The sequence below is a fragment of the Quercus suber genome, unplaced genomic scaffold, assembly GCF_002906115.3.
Source record: "Quercus suber isolate HL8 unplaced genomic scaffold, Cork oak 2.0 scaffold_71, whole genome shotgun sequence".
NCBI lineage: Eukaryota > Viridiplantae > Streptophyta > Magnoliopsida > Fagales > Fagaceae > Quercus > Quercus suber.
In genome coordinates, this window is record NW_027069536.1 from 1365983 (window position 1) to 1387589 (window position 21607).

Here is a 21607-nt window from a genome sequence, read left to right on the forward strand (position 1 = left end):
TGGGGGGGGGGGGGGGGGGGGGGGGGGGGGGGGGGGGTGGTGGTAGATGGCACACCAATATTGTTTCTGGTTCTTATGGAGTGAGTCTTGGAAAATCTTTAAGACAATGGTGGCCTGTATTCTCACAGTAAATTCTGTTTGAAATTGGTGATGGGTCCAAGGTGAAGTTTTGGGAGGATTCATGGTGTGGGGATAATATTTTGAAATCAGTTTCCAGAATTATTTTGGATCAGCCATGATAAAGAGGCAGTGGTAGTGGATCTCATGAAATTTTCCAATGGTGCTCGATTTGCATTTCATAAGACCTGTTCAGGATTGGGAATTGGAGTTGTTGTCAAACTTTATGGAGATGGTTTACTCCATACCTCTCAATGGAGCTGGGTATGATAAGATATGCTGCAAACCTAATAGGAGAAAAGGCTTTCGGGTGGATGGGTATTATCATGTTCTGACCTTCCTAGTGATATGTCTTTCCCATGGAAGAGCATTTGGAAGGCAAAAATCCCATTTAGGTTGCTTTCTTCTCTTGGACAGCAGCTTTCGGTAAAATTTTGACTATTGTCAACCTGCGTAGAAGCATCATCTAGGTGCTAGATTGGTGTTATATGTGCAAAGGTGATGGGGAAACAATGGATCATTTATTAGTTTATTGTCCTATTGCTACGGAGTTGTAACCTATGGTGTTTGGCTTGTTTGGGGTGTAGTGGGTTATGCCAAAGACAGTCATCAAGTTATTTGCTTCTTGGCAAGGGTAGTTTGGCCGTCAAAGAAACAGAATTATTGAAAATCTTTTCCTCACCATTCGAAGTGGTTTATTTTGAGGGACCAGAATGCCCTAAGTTTTGAGAATTTGGAATGACATTTGGCAGACATTAAGCTATTTTTCTTTAGAACCTTGTTGGATTGGATGTCTGTTGTCGGTTGTTCCTCACTGCTGGATTTTTTATTTGATTGATCATTGTAACCTGAGTGCATGATTGTATTGTGACTATTGTCCCCATTTGTATACATCCTGTATGGTTGGGTGACTATTCTCTGGTTTTAATAAAATTTTAACTACTTATATATAAAATAAAATACAAAAACAAAAAAACTTAATAATGATCTTCATGAGGACACCATGACCCACTTCATCTTGCAGTTTTACTTGTGCCATGACAGTTCACAAACATCCCTATGAGCTCATTTCCTTATAACTGTGCACTAGCATGCTCTTTCAGACAACCCCAATAGTTATCAAACCCTAGTACTTGGTACCATACATAGTATGCAGATTACAAAATTTTAGATGTTCAAACCTTCCTATAGGATCTTTTTGAAACCAAAACATGAATGATATTCCATAGAATTTTAATAACAGAATTCAGTTAAATCCATTTCTAAATTGAATTCTATTATTTGGTATATAACCAAGAAACAAAACTAATCAAACTTATTGCGTTATTTCAGAAAATTTTCCTAAAATAAACATTATGATTGTTAGAAGATTTTGTGAAACAAGCACCAAATTACTATATCATTCTCCACATTTAACAGTCCTGATATCAACAGAGGATATAGGGGCAATTCTTAAGGGCATATGATTCAGTACCAATAGTAAACTTTTCTATCCTTCCATTTTCTCCTTCATTCTGAACAGACCCTAAGGGAGGACAGCTTGTTTTAACTTTTAATCAAGAGTATGTTATCTTCCTTACCCACATATTTACATCACTCTTCACAATGCCCATTCTTATTACCCATAGATTGTAGGTGATAAAGTTGTTGTTTGAAATCAGGTTATTTGGCTAGTGACTCCTCATATTATCATGTGGACCATTTGGGGGTGACATGTAGTTCCATAGTTGATTTTTTGGACCAAATGAATGTCTGATTGTAATTCTTTAAGGAAGCTTGCCACTTCTTTTAATTAAACATCTTATTTGCATAGAAAACTTTTTCTTTTTTTTTTAAGTTACAAATTTGTGGGAAGGAGCTGGGATGTTCCTAAATTTCATTTGGCGAACTGGGGGGCAGTGTGTTCCCCTTTGAAAGGGGGTGATTCAGGGATTCAAAAGTTGATCATTTTAAATAAAGCTCTTCTTGGCTATGCAGATTTGAGGTAGAGAGGGATCACTCGTGGAGAAATTTTATTTGTGTTCAACATGGGAGGATTGGAGGTGTTGGTCAACGAAGGAAGTCTGAGGTTCTCATGGGGTGAGCCTATGGAAAAGTACTAAAGGATGTTCTCTAAACATATTAAGTTTGTTGTTGGGAACGGAACACGTCCAGTTTTGCTATATCAAATATTGTGGAGACTCACCTTAAAGACCATTTCTCTGTTTGCTTTGGCTTCAAATAAGAATGCATCAATTGCCTCCAATTTAGCAGTAATGGTTGACAATTTAACAAGGAATTGAAATTCTCAATTCATGAGACAGGTCCAGGATTGGGAGCTCTATAGTTCACAGAAAATCATTTTGAACTATTGTGCTCTAATTTCCCCTTCTACTGGAGGTGAGGATCAGATATCTTGGTATTTGACAAAAAGTGGAAAATTTTGAAGTTCAATCGCATTATGAAGTCTTAAGGGGTTCAAGAGGTATTCCTTTTCCTTGGTAAAGCATTTGAGGAGCTAGGGTGCTTCATAAGGTTGTTTTTTTCACATGGACAGCAACAATTGGTCAGATCCTAACTAATAACGATATGCAAAAAAGACACATTGTGATTATGGCTGCAGTGGCATGCATAAGAATAGTGATGAGATAGTGGAATATCTTTTATTTGCTTTATTTGAAGTTCTTGAACCATGCCAAAGACAGTGATCCACATGTTTACTTGTTGGCAAGGCCATAATAACTGGGTGCAAAAGTTTGGAAGGTTGCTCCTTTATGCATTTTATGGAGTATATGCAAGAAAGGAATAGTAGGGCTTCTAATAGTGTTGAACGTCCCTTCATATTATCAAACAATCCTTGTAAGATCCTTGCATGATTGGATGAATGCCTTGGCAACATCACTGTAATTGTTTAGAATTGGTTGGTTGGACACCTTGTGTATTCCAACTGGTCCTTTATTTACAGAAATTATTTACTCATAAAAAAATAATATATAATTCTTTTGTTAAGAAATAAATATAATTTTTTTGTAAACAATGAATTTCATAGTAGAAATAAGATTTTTTTTTGTTTTTTTTTTTTTGGGGGTGGGGTTTATTTGTGAATTTATGGTAATGAAGTAGAATTTTCTACACATCATAAACTTGAACGTGATATAGGGTGTGTTTTATAAGTTGTTGGAAAATGGTGTTTTAAGTTTAAAATGAGCGTTTGTAAAAAAATTATGAGAAGTTGTGGTTGCAAAATAGAGTTTTGAGTTTTGAAAATGCTTTTTTAAGCTCTCAAAATGCCTAACCAAATGGACCCATACTACATAAGAAAATTAATTGCACCCACTGATTGAAACACTTGTCTCAGCTCCTGTTTGGGTAACAAACATATCCCATTTACCTAAATTTTCAAAACCTTCAGCATAAACTAGTTTCTTTTTAACACTTACTAATCACAGCTAACAATCCTTTAAACATCAAACAAAAGAATACAACATGTAATAATACAAAGAGAAGTCAACATTTTAACAACCCCCCCCCCCCAAAAAAAAAAAAAAAAAAAAACTATGAAATTCAACAGATATTATAGAGCAGAACAGAACACTACTCAGCTTAGACTTGAAAAAAAAAATCTGCATGCTTGATATTATTAAATAATAAACAGTATTTATCAGTACCTTCATGGGGGTGACATTATAAGTAGACACACCAGTTATTGGAGTTTTACTTTGGTTTTCAGCAGTGTAAAATGCAAGGGCACTTTCTCCAGGCTTGACTCTTACCTGCAGCAAAGATACGGAGATCACAACAGATTAGTTTATGAAGAGCATGTTATACATTCTAGATTAGACATGTGCTTCACACAAGAAGCCTTTTTATGCAACTTTGTTCTTTACATTAATATTTTTAAAATAATCAAATAATTAGTTGTTTACATACATATTACTCCTTTTTTTTAATTAATCTTGAACCAATGTTACTGGTTTGCAAATTCTTCTATTCCAGATCTATTTTATAAGGCCCATATGTGAAGTACAATAAAATTAAAAGTTGTGTTTTTTTTTTTTTTTTTTTGATAAATAACAGAATTGTATTAAAAGAGAAAAACCAGGAACACCGGGGGTGTACATGAAAAACAGTACATCAAATACTTAAATTACAAAGATCAAGCATTTCTAAAAAATTAGAAGAAGGAAAAAGATTAAAGGACAAACTCCACTCCAGCAAGGTATGAAAAAGGAGAGACTTAAGATCCGAAGATATAAAAAATTTTAATTGGGTTTTTATTTAACAACTTTTGGCAATTTTGTATTTAGGGGTAAAACTGTAATTTCTGCAACCCTAGCCAATACAATTAGCTAAATATTTCCAATATTCTCATAGTGGGTCCCTTGATCAATTCCCCCTCAAGCAGTTGTATATATATATTAGATTGGTTGGGTGGAAGAAACTGTATTTGTCAAAAGGTGGAAGACTGACGTTACTTAAGAGTACATTATCTAGTCTCTCTACTTACTATTTATCTCTTTTTACTATCCCTACGCATGTGGCTAATAAAATTGAGAAGTTGCAAAGAGATTTCTTGTGGGGGGTTTCCAAGACACATTTGGTGGGGTGGGATAAGGTGTGCGCGCCTATGGCAAATGGTGGTTTGGGAGTAAGGTAATTAAACTACTTTTAATATAGCCTTACTAGGAAAATGGTTATAGCGGTTTGGGGTTGAGGAGACACAGCTTTGGAGAAGGGTTGTAGCTTTGAAGTTTGGGGAAGAGTGGGGGGATGGTCTTCCAAGCTAGGTAAGGGTGTACATGGGTGTGGTTTGTGGAGAAGTATCCACAAAGGTTGGGAGGTTTTTAGCAAAAATATTTGGTTTGAGGTAGGGGTAGGGGATAGAGTGAAGTTTTGGACAGATCGGTGGTGTGGAGATTTACCACTCCAACTGACCTTCCCGATTGTGTATGGGATTGCTACTAATCGAGAGGCATCTGTGGCCTCGTCTCTTGAACGGTTAGGGATAGAGGAAGGGAGAAGTTGGAATGTTTGTTTAATTGGAACCAAATGATTGGGAGATGGGTGTTGTGGATGAATTCCTTCGTACCTTAGGATCTAATTTACCTCCAACTGAGAAATGGAGACCGTATGAGATGGAAGTTAACAAAGAATGGGGATTTTGACATCCGCTCGTTTTATAATAAGGTACGAGATCCCTTGCTCATTATCTTTCTTTGGAAAGGTATTTGGAAGGTTAAGGCTCCTCGGCGTGTTTCTTTCTTTGTTTGGACCACAGCTTGGGATAAGATTCTTACAGGCGGCAATTTTCGGGGTAGAGGCCTTGATTTTGTTGACTAGTGCATTATGTGTCGTTTTAATAGAGAGACCGGTGGATCATTTGTTACTCCATTGTGAAAAAGCTTATCGATTGTGGAGTTTGGTTTTTAGATCTTTTGGGATTTCATGGATCTTACCAAGATCGGTTGCAGATACTCTTTTAGGTTGGTGGAATTGGTTTGGAAAGCACTCTTCTAGCATTTGAAATTTAGTTCCATTGTGCCTAATGTGGTGTATTTGGAGGAAGCGAAATTGGTGGACTATTGAGGACATGGACAAATCCGATAACCAATTGCTTGCTTCTTTTAGTGGTTCTCTTTTTGAATGGTCTAGGGTTTGGGGACTCGCCTCTAGTGATTCTCTCCCTTTGTTCCTTAGTTCTCTCCTTTGTAATTAGCTTTTTTTGTTTGTTTGTTTCTTTTTCTGTAATCTTTGGTCTGCCTTGTGCTTTTTTTCTTTTTTTGCATGAGGTAGCTTTTTGAATATGCATCTTTCTTACTTATCAAAAAAAAAAAATAATAGGGCAGCATATTGATCTTGATAGAACATCACCCATTTCACTTATATTAGTAGAATTTTGTAACAATTTAAGATATTCAATTGGTTAAAGGCTCTTAGTAAATAGATAACAAAGTGCAAAATATTAACCAAATGCTTTTTTCCTTTAAAAAAAATTGCTGTATTTTTATTTATATACGCATTCCTATCCACTATTCTAGTCCAAGTAAAAAGATAAATCATTTTGGTTCCTTTAATTCAACCCACCGATCTCTAAGTCATAACACCAACGTATGCAAAAATCAGTGAGGGCCCATCAATTTTGATGAGACACCACCCTATACATAGTTCATATGTATACATACATACTATTTATGTATGTGTGTACTAATTCCTTCCATCCCTAACTAGTAGTCCATATTTCCTTTTATGACTACCTCAAAATATTTTTATCCATTGCCAAAAAGGTATGAACAATTTTTCAAACTCCCTCAATCATCTATGTCAGTTGTACTTACTACTTATTAATAGAAATATGCTTGCTTCTTCACTCGTCAATCAAAAGTAAAGAATAATACTGGAAATTTCAAATATTGAGGTATGTGGAAAGTCTTTATTACTAGCTTTCTTAAAATGTGTGCATTTTTTAAATGGGCTAATAATTTTGTATAGAGGGAAGTGTGTGTGAGTGTGCATAAGGTTCCATGTGCATATTTATGTATGTATGTATGTATGTATATGTATAGTGAAAGGAAGAACCTCTCTTTGTGTGGGAACAAACTTCCATTGCATTCCATCAGCCACATCAGCATTGAACTGCACCACAATCTCCCTGCATGGAAAACAACTCATAAGGCAAGAGCATTTATAGAAGACAAAAAGGAACTTCATTATAAATTTATAATCAAAATCCATTTGATGACACTTCCAAAAAAGAAAGGAATTTTCCAACTTTGATCTAGACGGTTGAAGTGTTGAACATAAACAGCTTATTCATAATCCCAAGTCTAGTCACCACAACAACAATCAATGGCTTTGATGGGTGTTTCAACTTGAGGGATTGTATGGTTAGAAGATGGACCTAAATATTGGCTTGTATTATTTGAGGGAAGAGACACTTTATGGAGAGTCGAATTGTGATGAGGTATGATAGTTTATTGACTTCAGACAAGTCTCACATAGATGAAGAAGAAGAAATTCCAGCTTTGTCGCTTAGTAATGAGACAAGACATGCAAGGGCGGGCGTGGATTTGGAAAATTTTCAATGTTTTTCTCCAGGTTGGTCATTTAAATTAGTAAACAGAAAGTTACGTTCCCCTCTCCACTTCCCTCATTTTTAACATCATTATTGTCTTGCAAAATAGTTACTCAGTATAAAGCATCCAAACAAAAGGAACAAATATGTGATTTCAAAACAGTCATTGAAAAGTAGGGGGTCTTACAAAATACAATAATTTAAGAAATTAAAATAATAAAAAGACTAGTTTTTTTTTTTTTTAAGTAATGAAAATAATAAGAAAAGACTAGTACATGGCCAATGAGCTCTATTTCAAATGGCATCTCCTCTCCTTGTAATAACAAGGTGAGGGTGTGATTGTGAGTTCAAGTCCCATTAAGCATGTGTGAGTGTATTACCAGTAATAAAAATTAAAAAATAAAATATAAAAATAAAATAAAGAAGAGAAAGAACTAGTAGTCTAGTACTGACAACCACAATAAGCTCCTAATCAATTGTGAATACAGAAAGCTATGATCATTCACATTGGAAACATAAAAAAAGAATGAGCTTCATCTATGAAGTATAAATCACACCTTTTTTTTTTAAGATACGAAACTTATATTGAAAACACAAACAAACCCAGGTACACTGTACACTGGGGAAGTTGAAAACACACCTTGAGGTAACAGTTCCATCTTTGGCATGCCGAGCTATCTTTTCTTCAACACTCTACAGATAGCAATATCTTGTTGTCACAGAGAAACAGAAGAGAGGAAATATGAAGGGAGAAACAGATGACAAAAAAATCGAGGCCAATGAAATTTAAAGAGGGGGAGGGAGAGAGAGAGAAGAAATAAATTCAATCATACCTCACGACGCTGAGTAGTGCCTCCATACCCGGTAGCTTGGCAGAACCTTCTATACAGAGGAACAGCAGCATAAGTACTTCCCACCATTACAAAGACCAAACCCGTGAGGTATAAAAGCATCTTCCATGATTTTTGTTCTCTGGAAGCTTGAGAAGCATAGTGGCGCTGGATACCAAGCAAAGAACAAGACCTCCCAACATACTGAGAAGCAATAGGTGAAAACCGGCTACAATTGTAAAATGACCTTGTACTATATTCACTTCTTAACTTCAAACCCCATATATCATAATTGAAACCTCTCTGATATCCAGCATTAGCTCCAATGAAATTATAACTTGACCTCCCTAACACATCAGGTATGTGCCTGAATCAAGAACAAATTAATCTACGTGTAACAAATTCCCATAGACAACATTTGATTTAGCAGATAAAGAAAAATAAAAACATCACTATAACCTGTTTGTTTCAGAAAGAAAAAGGTACCTTGAATTTTTTTTCTAAATCAATTATTAAAGAGCAAAATATTTCAATTTTAACTAAGAACAATAATAACCTAGCCTTAGTCTCAAAATTTTCAGGGTCGGCTATGGATTCTCAGCAGATAGTCAAGGTCGGCAACATGTATCCTAGTCCTACCTCTTTACACTGCATCTCTGAGGCAGCACGTTACTAGTGAGGACGCCCCAACATAAAATAGAGTGACTAACTTTTTTGATGGTCGTTGACATATCGCAACCCTCCTCAATTTAACTCTGAACTTGGAGAAGAAAAATATATATAATGTGTCCTAAAATAGCTTCCGGAAGAGGTGTGATTTTCACAGTGAATTTAACGTATTCTAAGAAAATGTACAACCCAACTAAGCCGTAAGCCAATTAATCTCCAACGTTTTCCAATAAAACAAACAGAACCCAATAAAAGATTTTCAGTTCAAATATTAGTTTTACAACAACAAAAAAGAACTACCTGGATTCAGGATATGAGTGTTGTAAATTGTTAAGGTAAGGCAAGAGACAGGTTCTTCACAAAGTCTTGAAAATGACATGTTCACAGGACATCCACTAGCATCTGAAAAAAGGAAAGCAAAAACCCAAACATGAATAGAAATCAAACACTATTAGTTATCGTGCACACAACAGCTTTGTTGCTCTGAAGAAAAATTAAAATCCCATATGTATTCCTTTCTTCTCTTTTGTATTTTCCTAGAGAAATATGATAGAATCATTTCCTTTGTAACCAAACGAGTCGTTAAGAACCAAGAGCAACACAAGAGAAAATGCTATGCCTACTTGTAAAACACCCATTAATTGAATGACATTCACATCTATACAAACAGAATGAATTCAAATCCCAATCCCACAGAGTTCACAAAGTTCCAGAAAAAAATACTATACTATTAAACCAACAGAGAGTAGGAAGATGAAAGTCACGGAGACTCAAAGCCTCCATTTTTCATTTGATAGACAAAGAACCAGAACCGAGAAAAAAACCGATTCAAGTGGAAGAAAGACAGCATTTTTGGAAAGCTTTGGAGAATTAGAAAGATGGAATTACCTTTGAGATTTTCTGGGGAGGAGTGACGGAGAGGTGGTTCTAGCGGCGGGAATCGGAGCCAGTGCGGTCAGCTACGGATGATGGGCGAGAGTTGCAGAGAGAGAGCCCAAGCGAGAACAAGGAGAAGCCAAAATGAAAGAGTGAAAGAGAGTGTTTGTGATTTTTTTTTTTTTTTTTTTAAAAAGCCCTCGTGAGCGAGGGGCTCCGATGACTCGGTGAGCATAACTGCATAAGTGAAAAACAAGCAAGTTAGCTACCAACGTTACAACATTTTTCATTAAAAATATTAACAGTATTTTGAAAATCTAATAATTAAATTATGTATTTTTAATATACATGTTAAAATTCATGCTAAAGGAATATTATTTATTATTCGATTCATAAATTTATTTTTATATATAATTTTAGATTATAAAAACTTAAAATTTAAACATTTTATAGATGACATAATTTTTAATTTTTAATATTTTAAAATTTTGCAAACATAAATATATAAAAAGAAAATGTTATCCAATGGTAAATATGTCAAAATTACATTGGCTGCAACTAAATTTGTAACCAAACTTTATTAATAAAAAAAAAATGATAGGCCAAAAAACTATTGACCCCTTGTATAAATTAATTGATTAATTAGCAAGTTTATTAATTAATAAATTAAAATCAATTGTACTGACACACAAACAAATCACAATTAACTAAAGTATGCAGTGGAAAATAAATTGACACAATGATTTTCTTACGAATGGGAAAACTTACAACAAAAACTCACTGTGATTTTAAAGTACCACTCCCGAAATCCACATTATCAAAAAAGCGTTACAAGTAAAGGGAATTTCAGTACCTATATGAACTANTAAAACAAAAGTCATAATCATGTTAAGTAAACGAGGACCTTTAGCAAAGGTCGAACAAGGAATGAATTGACACTCACCCTAACTAGAGGGACGCTCACAAAAAGCTGACATAAGCTCGTCTTTGGACACGGTCCTCAGAAGCTCATAACCGGGGTAGTCTAGATGCTCTACCTTTGGGACGCGGGGCACATCAAATACAATATCTGGTGTGACCACAATACGCGTACCTCGAATGCGAGTAACAAAAAACGGTACTGGATAATCAACTCTATGCATGTTGGAGTAAAACTTCTGGATAAGCACAGATGGACAAGTGACTAGGATGTCACACAGTGACTCCCAACCCCTATTGTGAATGACAGTGGGTAGGTTAGTGTCAAAGAAGTCTGACAAAATGACTTGGCATTCCGAATGAATGTCTCGTCGAGAAAAGTTCTCCGAGAAGTCCTTACGGGCCTTCTCATCACGAAACTGAACAGAAGAAGAAGTAGGATCAGAGGAAGTGGATGCCCTAGAATGAAGAGGGTTCTAAGACGAAGCAGATTTTCGTTTAGGTTCCATAGAGCATCTAACCAAAAGAAGGAGAGAGAATGAGAGACGAGCAGAAAAGTACCAACAAAATCAGTATATCAAAATATAAAGAATTGAAGGTACGTATGCATGAGCATGTGATATGCAATAGTCAAGACATTATGGGCTCAGCCCAATCCAATCCTACCAGCACACAATCATTTCAACAATGCAAACATACATCTAAAATGCATAAAGCAGTGTTATAATGCACATGTGATGCAATGCATGATGATTTAAAGCCATTTAAGCAAAACCTATCCCAAAAATTTTGCAAAAACTTCATCAATTTTGAAAAACTCCAAAAAAATTTCAAAAACCCAAAAAGTTAGGTCAAAAGATGTGAAATGCATGATTAATGAGTGAGAAAGCATCATACCAGAGAACAAAGAAGATCTTGAGACCGAAAACTGAGTGGGAATAAGGTTTAGAGAGAGTGAGAGAGGTTTTGGGAGATGAAAAGCTAGATTCTATCGAGAGAGATCGAGGAGAAATGAACCTGGTATCGTGAGGATCCTATTTATAGGAATCTCATAATTCTCGACAAATCAAGAGGTGTCGAGATTTAAAGGCATGAATAGATACAGCTATCAAGCAGCTGTCCAGAGGTGCCCACAGCAAAAACAAGCTTGATGGATCGAGTAGCTATTGAGGAGATAGAAATGTTCTCGATGAATCAAGGAGCTATCAAGAAGCTGTCAAGATTGCAATAAAAAGAAGCTGAAGAGCTCGATAAATAAGCCAGGTGTCGAGAGGTGTCGAGGAGCTGTTGAGATTGCTTAAAAATAGTTTTTCAAGAAGAGAAAAACACAGACATGAATGCAATCAAATATGCAACTCAACCAAGGATCCAAACAACATTTTAATCTCTCAAAAACATCTCTCAATCAAGAAAAATGTAAGCACATAGATCCCAAAACACACACACACACACACTAAACAAGTCTAACTAATTTTATATTTCAAAAGCAAGTTATGACAATTTAGTGAGTATACATTAACACACGTATTCCTTGTGATGGCCAAAACACATGTATTCCTTGTGATGGTCAAATTACATTGTACCTGCACATGTATCAAAAGTAGCAAAGAATATTGCATATTGTGTGTGAAAAACATTGTAAGATTGCACAAGTGTCTACATGTTATGACAATTTGAGATATGAGAAAATCACTTTAACTCACACATAATCATAACTGTTTAATGGGGACTATCACCTTCGAGGTACATCCTATAACTCCCACATCTCCTAGAATACACGCTTACAATCATATATAAAGCATTTTGATCTTTTTGCTTTTATTTTTTCTTTGCATATTTTTTTATTATTTATTATTTTTTTAGGCAAACCATGCATAGGCATATAAGAAAGAAAAGAAATACCCAATGATGTTAAGCATTTGACATTGCACTTTTGCTATGCCGAAGCATACGGATGTCGTTTCATAATTGGTGGGTAACAGTGGTGAGATGGTTATTTATGCCTTTCTCTTAGAATTTTGTAGTCCTTTCCTTTAAAAAAAGTGATACGAGTGTTAAGTACAAGAGATCACTTAATTTTACTCATCACAAACACGAGCCACAAAGCTCACTTACTTAGTTATGCATAGAGATGTTCATCTAAACTATAAGAGATACAAAGTTTACAAAATTTTGTTTCAATGATCATCCAAGGTACACAAGTACCAATGTATACAAACACAAACTGTTTTTATATTTTTCAATTTTTTTTATTATTTTTATATGAAAAACAAAATAAAACAAAATTGAAAACTAACCAAACAAAAACATGTTAAGCAAAACAAAGCAATGCCTAAAACTGACTAACTCAAAACAATAAAGTAAAACACACAAGTAATGCAAAAACAAAAATAAGAAGGGGAGAGAAAGAAAAAGTGACATAATCACTTGTAGTCATTTTCCTTCCACACATTAGAAGAACCTTTTCGTTTAGAGAACCCTTGATCCGGTGGTGAGGGGGAAGAGTTAAAACCGTTCAAATTCAAATGGAACATGAGGGCTTTGAGAAGATCTCCAAAAGGAGTGAAAGAGGATAGAAGCTAATTCTGATCTCCTGATGTGATCATATTGTTACTCTTTTGAGTGGCTAACCACTTATAGCAATGAGGTTGAGTATGTCCAGCTACGCTACAGTGATGACAGAAATGTTGCTTTTTTTGTTTTGGCTTTTGAGAGTTTCCTTTCTTAGCCCTAGGGTTTTTAATCTCTTTGTTATCAATTTTAAGAGGTGCTCATAAGATAGATTTACCCTTGTCTATGTTCTCACAAGCTAATTCATTTTTAATATCATTGTTTTCAGTTTCAATATTATTAGCAGAATGAACAACAACAGTAGCACTAGTAGAAGCAATACTAGGAGAAGAGAAATCATACCCTAAATCGGTTTGATTGGAAGCATATTTCTGAAAATTGAGTATCTCATCGAGCTTAGCGCTTGAAGTCCTTTCCAACTGAGCTCTAACTTGAAGCAGTACCACCTCAAGCTTCTTGGTTTTCTCAACCAAGAAATTGTTCTCAAATATCAGTGCTCCAATAGTCTAATTTAATTCATCAAACTTTGTAGAGATTTCTTCCTGCTAAAGCTCCACATCACTAAGCTTCTTGGTGGCCAACCTATACAACTTCTCATTCTTTTCTGAGACCTTGTATAATTTTGCATAAGCTATGTGGATGTCATCTTGTTCATCCATCTTTTCAAACTTAAACTCCACCAATTCCTCTTCTTCATCCACATGTTCAACAATCCCTTCAGTAGGATTTACGGTGGCAGTGAAGGCATTTAGGATTCCATCATCCTCATTATCAGAATCATCCTCAGGCTTAGTGTCACTCAATGTAACAGTAAGTGCCTTACTCTTCCCAATGGTCTTAAGATACATAAGGTACTCTTATTTCATATGACCGAAACCTTGACCCCCAAAGTACTTTGGTCCTGAGAGAACAGTGTATTAACTGCCAACCCTAGCATCCTTCTTCCCTTTGTCTTGGTTCTTGGACTAAGAAGAACTCGACTGTCTACAGTCCTTGTCGAAGCCCTTTGCATTGGCATTCTTCATGAACTTCTTGAATTACCTAGTGATGTAGGACTTCATCTTAGAATCTTCATCATCAGAAGACTTATCAGTATCACTACTTTAGGCTTTCAAAGCCATGCTCTTGCTCTTACTTGATTTCTCTGTCCTTGTCAAACCCAACTCATAGGTCTGTAGATTTCCAACCAGCTCAATCAAAAGAATTTTGTTGATGTCCTTTGATTCCTCAATGGCAGAGATCTTGGCATGGAATCTCTTAGGTAGAGATTTGAGCACATTTCTCATAATCTTGGTTTAGGAATGGTTTCTCCAAGACTAAATGTTGAGTTCACTATGTCCTTGAGCTTGGCATAGAACTCATCAAATGACTCATTTTCCTCCATCTTGATCACCTCAAAGCTTGTAGTGAGGCTCTAAAGTTTTGATTAGGATGTCTAGAGAATGGTCCATGCTTCCTTAGCAGTTTCAGTAGATGATATCTTCTTGAACTCCTCATTTGTGACTACACTAAATAGAGCATTTAATGCCCTACTGTTGAATTTTACTGCCTTGATCTTAGGATCATTCTAGTCGACTAACGATTCTGTAGGCTTAGTCCAGCCTATCTCCATAGCTTACCACACTTTCTCATCTAATAACTACAAGAAAGCTCTCATGCATACTTTCTAGTATACATAGTTAGTGTCATCAAATAAAGAAGGTATAATAAGAAACTATCATCTATTCATGACAATTAGGGTCAATGGATTACATAGTAAAGATTAAAACCTAATCAGAGTATGCCTGCTCTGATACCACTTGATATGCCAAAAAACATATTGACCCCTTGTAATGAATTAATTGATTAATTAGCCAAGTCTATTAATTAATGAAATTAACATGCAATTGTACGTGGCAACACAAACAAATCACCAATTAACTAAAGTATGCAGTGGAAAATAAATTGACATGATGATTTTCTTACGAATGAGGAAAACTTACATGGCAAAAATTCTACTGGGTGATTTTAAGGTTACCACTCCCGAGAATCTACAATTATCAAAACAAGCGGTTACAAGTAAAGGAATCTCAATACCTTATACCAATTTACAGTTAAACCCTTACCCAATACCCAATTGGACTTGTTCTATAGTGGCAATCTCTCCTTTTCAATACACGGCTCCTAGTATGTGACTAACCAATTGCACGAATTCCAGTACGCGACTTGATTACCAACTTGAGAAGAATGTTGGCTGCAAAGTTCATCAGTTCATCAAGACGATGAAGATCATGAAGTTGCTTGGTCACAAAACCCTACGGTGTACAAACACAGCAACTTCTTCAAGAACTAGGGCAAACTAGGTTTCTGGTCACACTCTTCTTCACATTTGTGGAATTGTGCTCTTATGCAACTTGTATCTCCTTTTTCAGCCATTAAAATAATCCTTATATATGTTTAGGGTTGTGAGGAAAGAAAGCCCAAACATACACTCACGGATTGGATGAAAATCAACTTGAAAAATTGAACTTCATAAACCTTGACAGATACCCTATCTATCGAGCTAGCTGTCGAGCCATGAGCTTCAGTAGTTTTTAAACCTCGATAGATGCTAGTTGTCGAGATAGCTATCAAGATTTAAAAATCCTACACTTCATTCCTTGATTCTTGGATAGACTTGCATGGCTTTAATACTTGAACTTGAAACATTGTTTCTTGAAGCATTAAACACATCCTAGATCTACCTAATTACAAGTAAAATGTGTTTTGTCAAAGAATTAGCCAACTACATAAAATAGTGACATATGTTCCTAACATTAAATCACATATGTCCTAACAAAAAAAATAAAAAAAATAAAAATTGAAATGAAATTAATTAATTTTCTTTTAAGTATACCCCTTATATGGGTGAATTCAAAAAAAACTAATTTCGGGAAAATAACTTTTTTATGGTTCCTTGAAAATATGAGAGTTGCTCCAAAAATGGCAATGTCAATGCCAACGTGGACATTTTATATATGTGTGCATGTGTGGAGTTCAAAAACACAGAAACTAAGCTTCGTTGGGTAACGGTATTTAAACAACGAAAAATGTTGTTTAAACACCACAACACGTATTTCCACACATTTTTTCACTCATATGTATTTTTACAAAATTTAAACAATGTTACTAGAAATCACTTACCAAACAATGTTACTAGTCTCTTGTTTAAGATCAACACAACTAATTTCTTAAGAATGGGAGGTAGAAATCCACAATGGGAAGATTAAAAAAATAGTTGGAGACAAAAATCGCTGAATTAAAACTTTATATGAGTGGAAAAATGTTCTTCAGAGGTACATACAAGAATTCTAAAGGAAAAGTACAAGTGAAGACTCTTCTCACTTTCTCTCTCTTGTTCTTCCCTTAATTTTTCTGGATCTCCTTTCTTGTTGTTCTTCTTTTCCTTTTATAGTCATAGTCCTCCTCTTCCAGCTGTTTTGCTCTTAGTTGGATTTAGGGGATACTTGTCCCATCAACACATTTTCTTGCTATTTCTTAATCATGAAGATAAACTTTTGGGGGTGTTTCCATTGTTTAGACCAATCATTTAGCATTCAATGTGGCTAACATTAGGTGACGAGAGTACATTAATGCAGAGGTGACTATTCCATTAGGCTATGCATTCTCTTTGACGTGTTCCCGAGGAAAGTAGGTGAAAAAGGGTGTCAATCGGGCTATGTTTCCTCAGGAAGATGGGTTTCTCAAATTACCTTAGTAATGGGCCCAAATGATCTTTTCTCAATGGGAGGCTTGTTCATCCCTTGCCAGCCCCTAAGCTGGGCCCATTTTATGGATAGGGTTTCTCAGGACTTTCTCTTCAGGTTTAGGTCCACTACCCCCCAATATATATATATATATATATATAGAGAGAGAGAGAGAGAGAGAGAGAGAGAGAGAGAGAGAGAGAGAGAAGATGTTACACCACTCAATATTTTTTAATTAGATACGAATATTGACAAATTCACCGTTAGATTACATTATCTTCATATATTCTCCATGCTTACAAAATTTCAAGGTGATCAAAGATTAATAACCTTGTCATCAATCAATTGTTAAAATTCAAGTTTTTGTAGTTTAAAATAATACATAAAAGATGAGTTTATGCATCAAATGGTAAATAACATCTAATTGATATGAAAATTGTCATGCATGTTAAGAACATATAGAACATGTAATTCAACGGTTAGATTTTCAAAAGATTAATTCAATAACAAGTTATTGAGCGGTGTAACATTGCTTAGAGTTACACCAGGTGTAATTTGAACCTAACTCATATATATATATATATATATATATTAGATCTTGTTGAGATTCATCTAAGACATTTCTTTTCACCTTACTTTACTAATGAGAAATGCTAGATCTATAAAATTTTTCACAATATTTTTATAACTAATTATAGGTTGTAGATTATTACTAGTGATTACAAAAGTTATGTCAATTGTAGGTCCAAATTTTAAGGAGTAAAATTGACGCAGATGAATTGAGAGTGATCTTAAGTAGACAACCAAATCTACTTAAAATCCCTCTTTATTTATTTTCGTTTCTAAATTTCTTACTTTTGGCATTGGGCTTAGTTTCAATCCTTGAAACCCTATCCACTTGTCTCTATTTCTTTCTCTCTACCACCACCCTTGACTTACCAATCCAACCTAACTCGGTCGTGCCATGTTCATCCCTGAGCATCATAACCCAGGTTCATTTTGTGTGTGATTTGCCAATGATTTAAGTTATGAATAAATGCCTACCCTTGATATTTTTCCATCTTTGTTGTTCAATTTTGTTATTATGGCTAGTAATACATCAAATAAAAATGAAAAATCATTAATTAAGCATTGCATTTCACTAATCTTATTCACAAATCAACTTGATTGCCATTAAACATAGAGGGTAGATAGTAAAAGCATGAATTAGAGAAAAAACTAATTACATGGAAATCAAATTTAGTTGCTTAGGCAAAACACAAAATTTTATGAACGATTTCAATTTTTTCATTTGCTCCAAAAATGTCATGAATAACGTAAATGAATAGGGGGGGTTGACAAGTTTCAAATTGAAACAATTTCATAAGTTTGAAACTTTAATTAACAAAATTAAAAACTTAGAGCCTAATATCAACCATGCTATAGGGATGGACAAGTTTCAAATTAAAACAATTTCATAAGTTTGAAACTTTAATTGACAAAATTAAAAACTTGGAGCCTAATATGAATCATGATATATATATATATATATATAGTTTCCCCAAAAATATTTAGAATTATATTTTTCCAAGATTTATACTAGTTTTGTATACAATTCAATGGTAACAAATAATGGAGGAGGATAAATTTGAACCTTTGTTTTTTTTTTTGTGAAACCAGACCCTAAGGTCATTTATTAATGAAAACTAGCTTGTAACCCCATGCATATGCATGGATACACTTAAAGATATACAATAAGATGCATAATATAACTCTTTTTTTTTAAAAAAAAAAAACGAAACAAGCCATCATATATTCATTGCAACTGAATCCTCGTACATAGCTTCCAAAGCAACTGGAGGTGCATCTTCCATCCAGTACATAACCTCATTTAAGTTACTAGCAAATCTAGCTAAGACATGGGCTACCCTATTACAATCTTTTTTAACCCAATTGATTGATACCTTCCTTAGTCCACGTATGAGGCATTGAATATCAGCAACCACATTCCTAACAACTGACAGGTTCGGACTTGAAGAAGAAAGTGATTTCATAACATTAATGCTATCACCTTCAATTATTAGCTCAGTGAAACCCGCATCAACAACAAACTCGCTGGCTTTTCTATAGGCTAATGTTTCTGCTTCTTCACTACTCGAGACTGATGGCCCTATAGCAGAAAGTGCAACCATTACTTCTCCATGCTCATTTTGTATCACAGCCCCAAATCCCAACCTTCCTCTCTTTTTGAATATGGTAGCATCAAAATTCATTTTGAAGAAATGATGAGGTGGTGGACGCCACACATTTCCTCCAGTTTCCCTCAGTGTGACAGCAAGTTGCTCTTGCGCCTGTGCACTCTCCTCCAGCCATTCCTCAGCCTTTGTATTCAGCCATCCAGGATCTTTGAGCTTCCCCCCATGCAACACACAATTCCTTTGATTCCATAACATCCAAGCTTGCACTATGAATAACTCCGTCTCTTCTGGTTCTAACCTATGCATTAAATAGTCAAATAGTTGTAACACGTCTTGCTGTCCAAATGGGCATTTCTGCAAGTTAGTTTGACTTCCAGCCCACACGTCCTGTGCAGCAGGGCAATCCCATAGCACGTGCACCTCATTCTCTGGGTTTTGCAAGCATATCGGGCAAACAGTTTCTGCAATAATATTACGTTTTGCTAAATTGAGGCGGGTTGGCAAGATTCCTTGGCAAGCTTTCCATTCAAAGATTTTGATCTTATTAGGAACTTTCATCTTCCATAACGCCTTCCACACCTTTTGCTTATCATTCCCCCTTGAACATTTTGCCCAATTCTCACTCCTCATGACTTGCCGTGCCACATAATATCCAGACTTTACAAAATATCTCCCATTCCTATTATGCAGCCAAATTATTGAATCAACCATTTGCCTTCGACTTAAGGGAATTCGACAAATGGCCTCTGCATCCTCACTATGAAAAGTTTTCATGATGAGATCTTGCTTCCAACAGTTTATACCCAGTTCAATCAAGTCTGCCACAAACCGCTCTCCTACATCCATATTAGCTGGATATAGAACCCTGTTTGTAGGGTGTTAAGGAATCCATTTATCAACCAGAATTTTTATTGATGCCCCATCACCAACCCTCTAGCAGCAACTCGCCTTTAGAATAGGTAGGGTAGCCATAATACTTCTCCAAACATAGAAGCAATTAGGCGATTTAACAGCATCTAAAATATGAGACCAAGGAAAGTACCGAGCTAAAAAACATTTGTACAAAAGCGATTCCTTTTGTTGCAACAAGCTCCATCCTTGCTTGGCTAGTATAGCTAAATTGAAAGTTCTTAAGTCATGGAATCTCATCCCACCTTCCTTCTTTGTAATAGTCAGTTTCTCCTAGCTTCTCCAATGAATTTTCCTTTCGTTCCCCACCTGTCCCCACCAAAATCTTGCTCACATAGAATTCAACTCATCACTTAATTTTATTGGTAATTGGAATACTCCCATAGTATAAGTGGGAATAGATTGGGCCACCGCTTTGATGAGTACTTCCTTGCCTGCCCTTGAAAGCAACATTCCTTTCCAACCTTGTAGTTTTTTCCATACTCGATCCTTTAAGAAAGAGAAAGTTTGGTACTTGGCACGCCTAATGAGAGTAGGCAACCCCAAATATGACTTAAACCTCTCCACCTCTTTAACGCCCAATGTCTCCATAATCTCTACCTTTTTGTCACTCTGAGTATTACAACTGAAGTACACTGATGATTTCTCTAAATTTATACTCTGACTTGAAGCCTTTGCATAAACTTGAAGAATATCAACAATTACCTTAGCTTCATTACAGGTTGCCTGACAAAACAGTAGAGAATCGTCTGCAAATAAGAGGTTAGAAATTATTGGTGCTCGTTTACAAATTGATACTCCATGGATACGCCCTTCCAATTGTGCCTTTTCCAAAAGGGAAGTAAAGCCCTCTGCACACAAAAGAAACAGATATGGTGAAAGAGGATCTCCTTGATGGATTCCTCTAGATGGATGAATATTACCAAAAGGCTTTCCATTAATAAGTACAAAAAATGTAGATGTAGTTACACATCCCATCACCCTTTTAATCCACCCTTGTGGAAAACCCATCCTTTGCATAATGCCCTGTAGGAAAGACCACTCAACTCTATCATAGGCTTTATTGATATCTAGTTTCAATGCTATCGACCCCTTCTTGCCCTTTTTCCTGCTATGCATGGCATGTAGAGTTTCATAAGCCACCAGAACATTGTTTGTGATGAGGCGGCCAGGTACAAATGCACTTTGAGTAGAAGAGATTCTATGGGGAAGAACCTGTTTTAGTCTATTTGCCAGCACTTTAGAAATAATTTTATACATAACATTACATAAGCTGATAGGTCTGAAATCAGTCATTTTCTCAAAGTTTTTCACTTTAGGGATGAGAACAATATTGGTGTGATTAATTTCAAGAAACATAACATCAGAATTCAAATAATCCAAAACTGCAGCTATTACACTATCACCCACTATATGCCAAAATTTTTGGTAAAAAAGAGCATTCATACCATCAAGTCCAGGAGCCTTAGTCGGTCCCATTTGGAACAATGCCACTCTGATCTCATCAGCATTAAATTCACTAGATAAAATATTTTGCATATTATGGGTTACCTTGCAAGGCACTACATCAAGACACTCATCCATCTGGTCACACGGTCTTGCACTAAATAAATTCTCAAAATAATTTGAAGCCACCACTGCTACATCCTCCACATCTTCCGCCCATTGGTTATTTACATTTTTAATCCCTTGAATATGATTTCACCTCTTCCGCTAAGATGCTTTGGAGTGGAAAAATTTTGTGTTCTTATCCCCATATTTTAA

The 21607-nt window shown here is 35.5% G+C and overlaps 1 protein-coding gene across 1 annotated transcript in view; it reads right to left on the bottom strand.

The window, feature by feature from the left end:
* Positions 1-9046, bottom strand: part of LOC112017374 (cytochrome c oxidase assembly protein COX11, mitochondrial) — a 12926-nt gene extending 3880 nt beyond the window's left edge. Inside the window, 6 exon segments of the mRNA XM_065773237.1 lie at positions 3765-3869; positions 6673-6745; positions 7809-7861; positions 8002-8365; positions 8968-9023; positions 9026-9046. Coding sequence (XP_065629309.1) covers positions 3765-3869; positions 6673-6745; positions 7809-7861; positions 8002-8365; positions 8968-9023; positions 9026-9046 — 672 coding nt within the window.
* Between the last annotated feature and the right edge of the window lie 12561 nt (positions 9047-21607).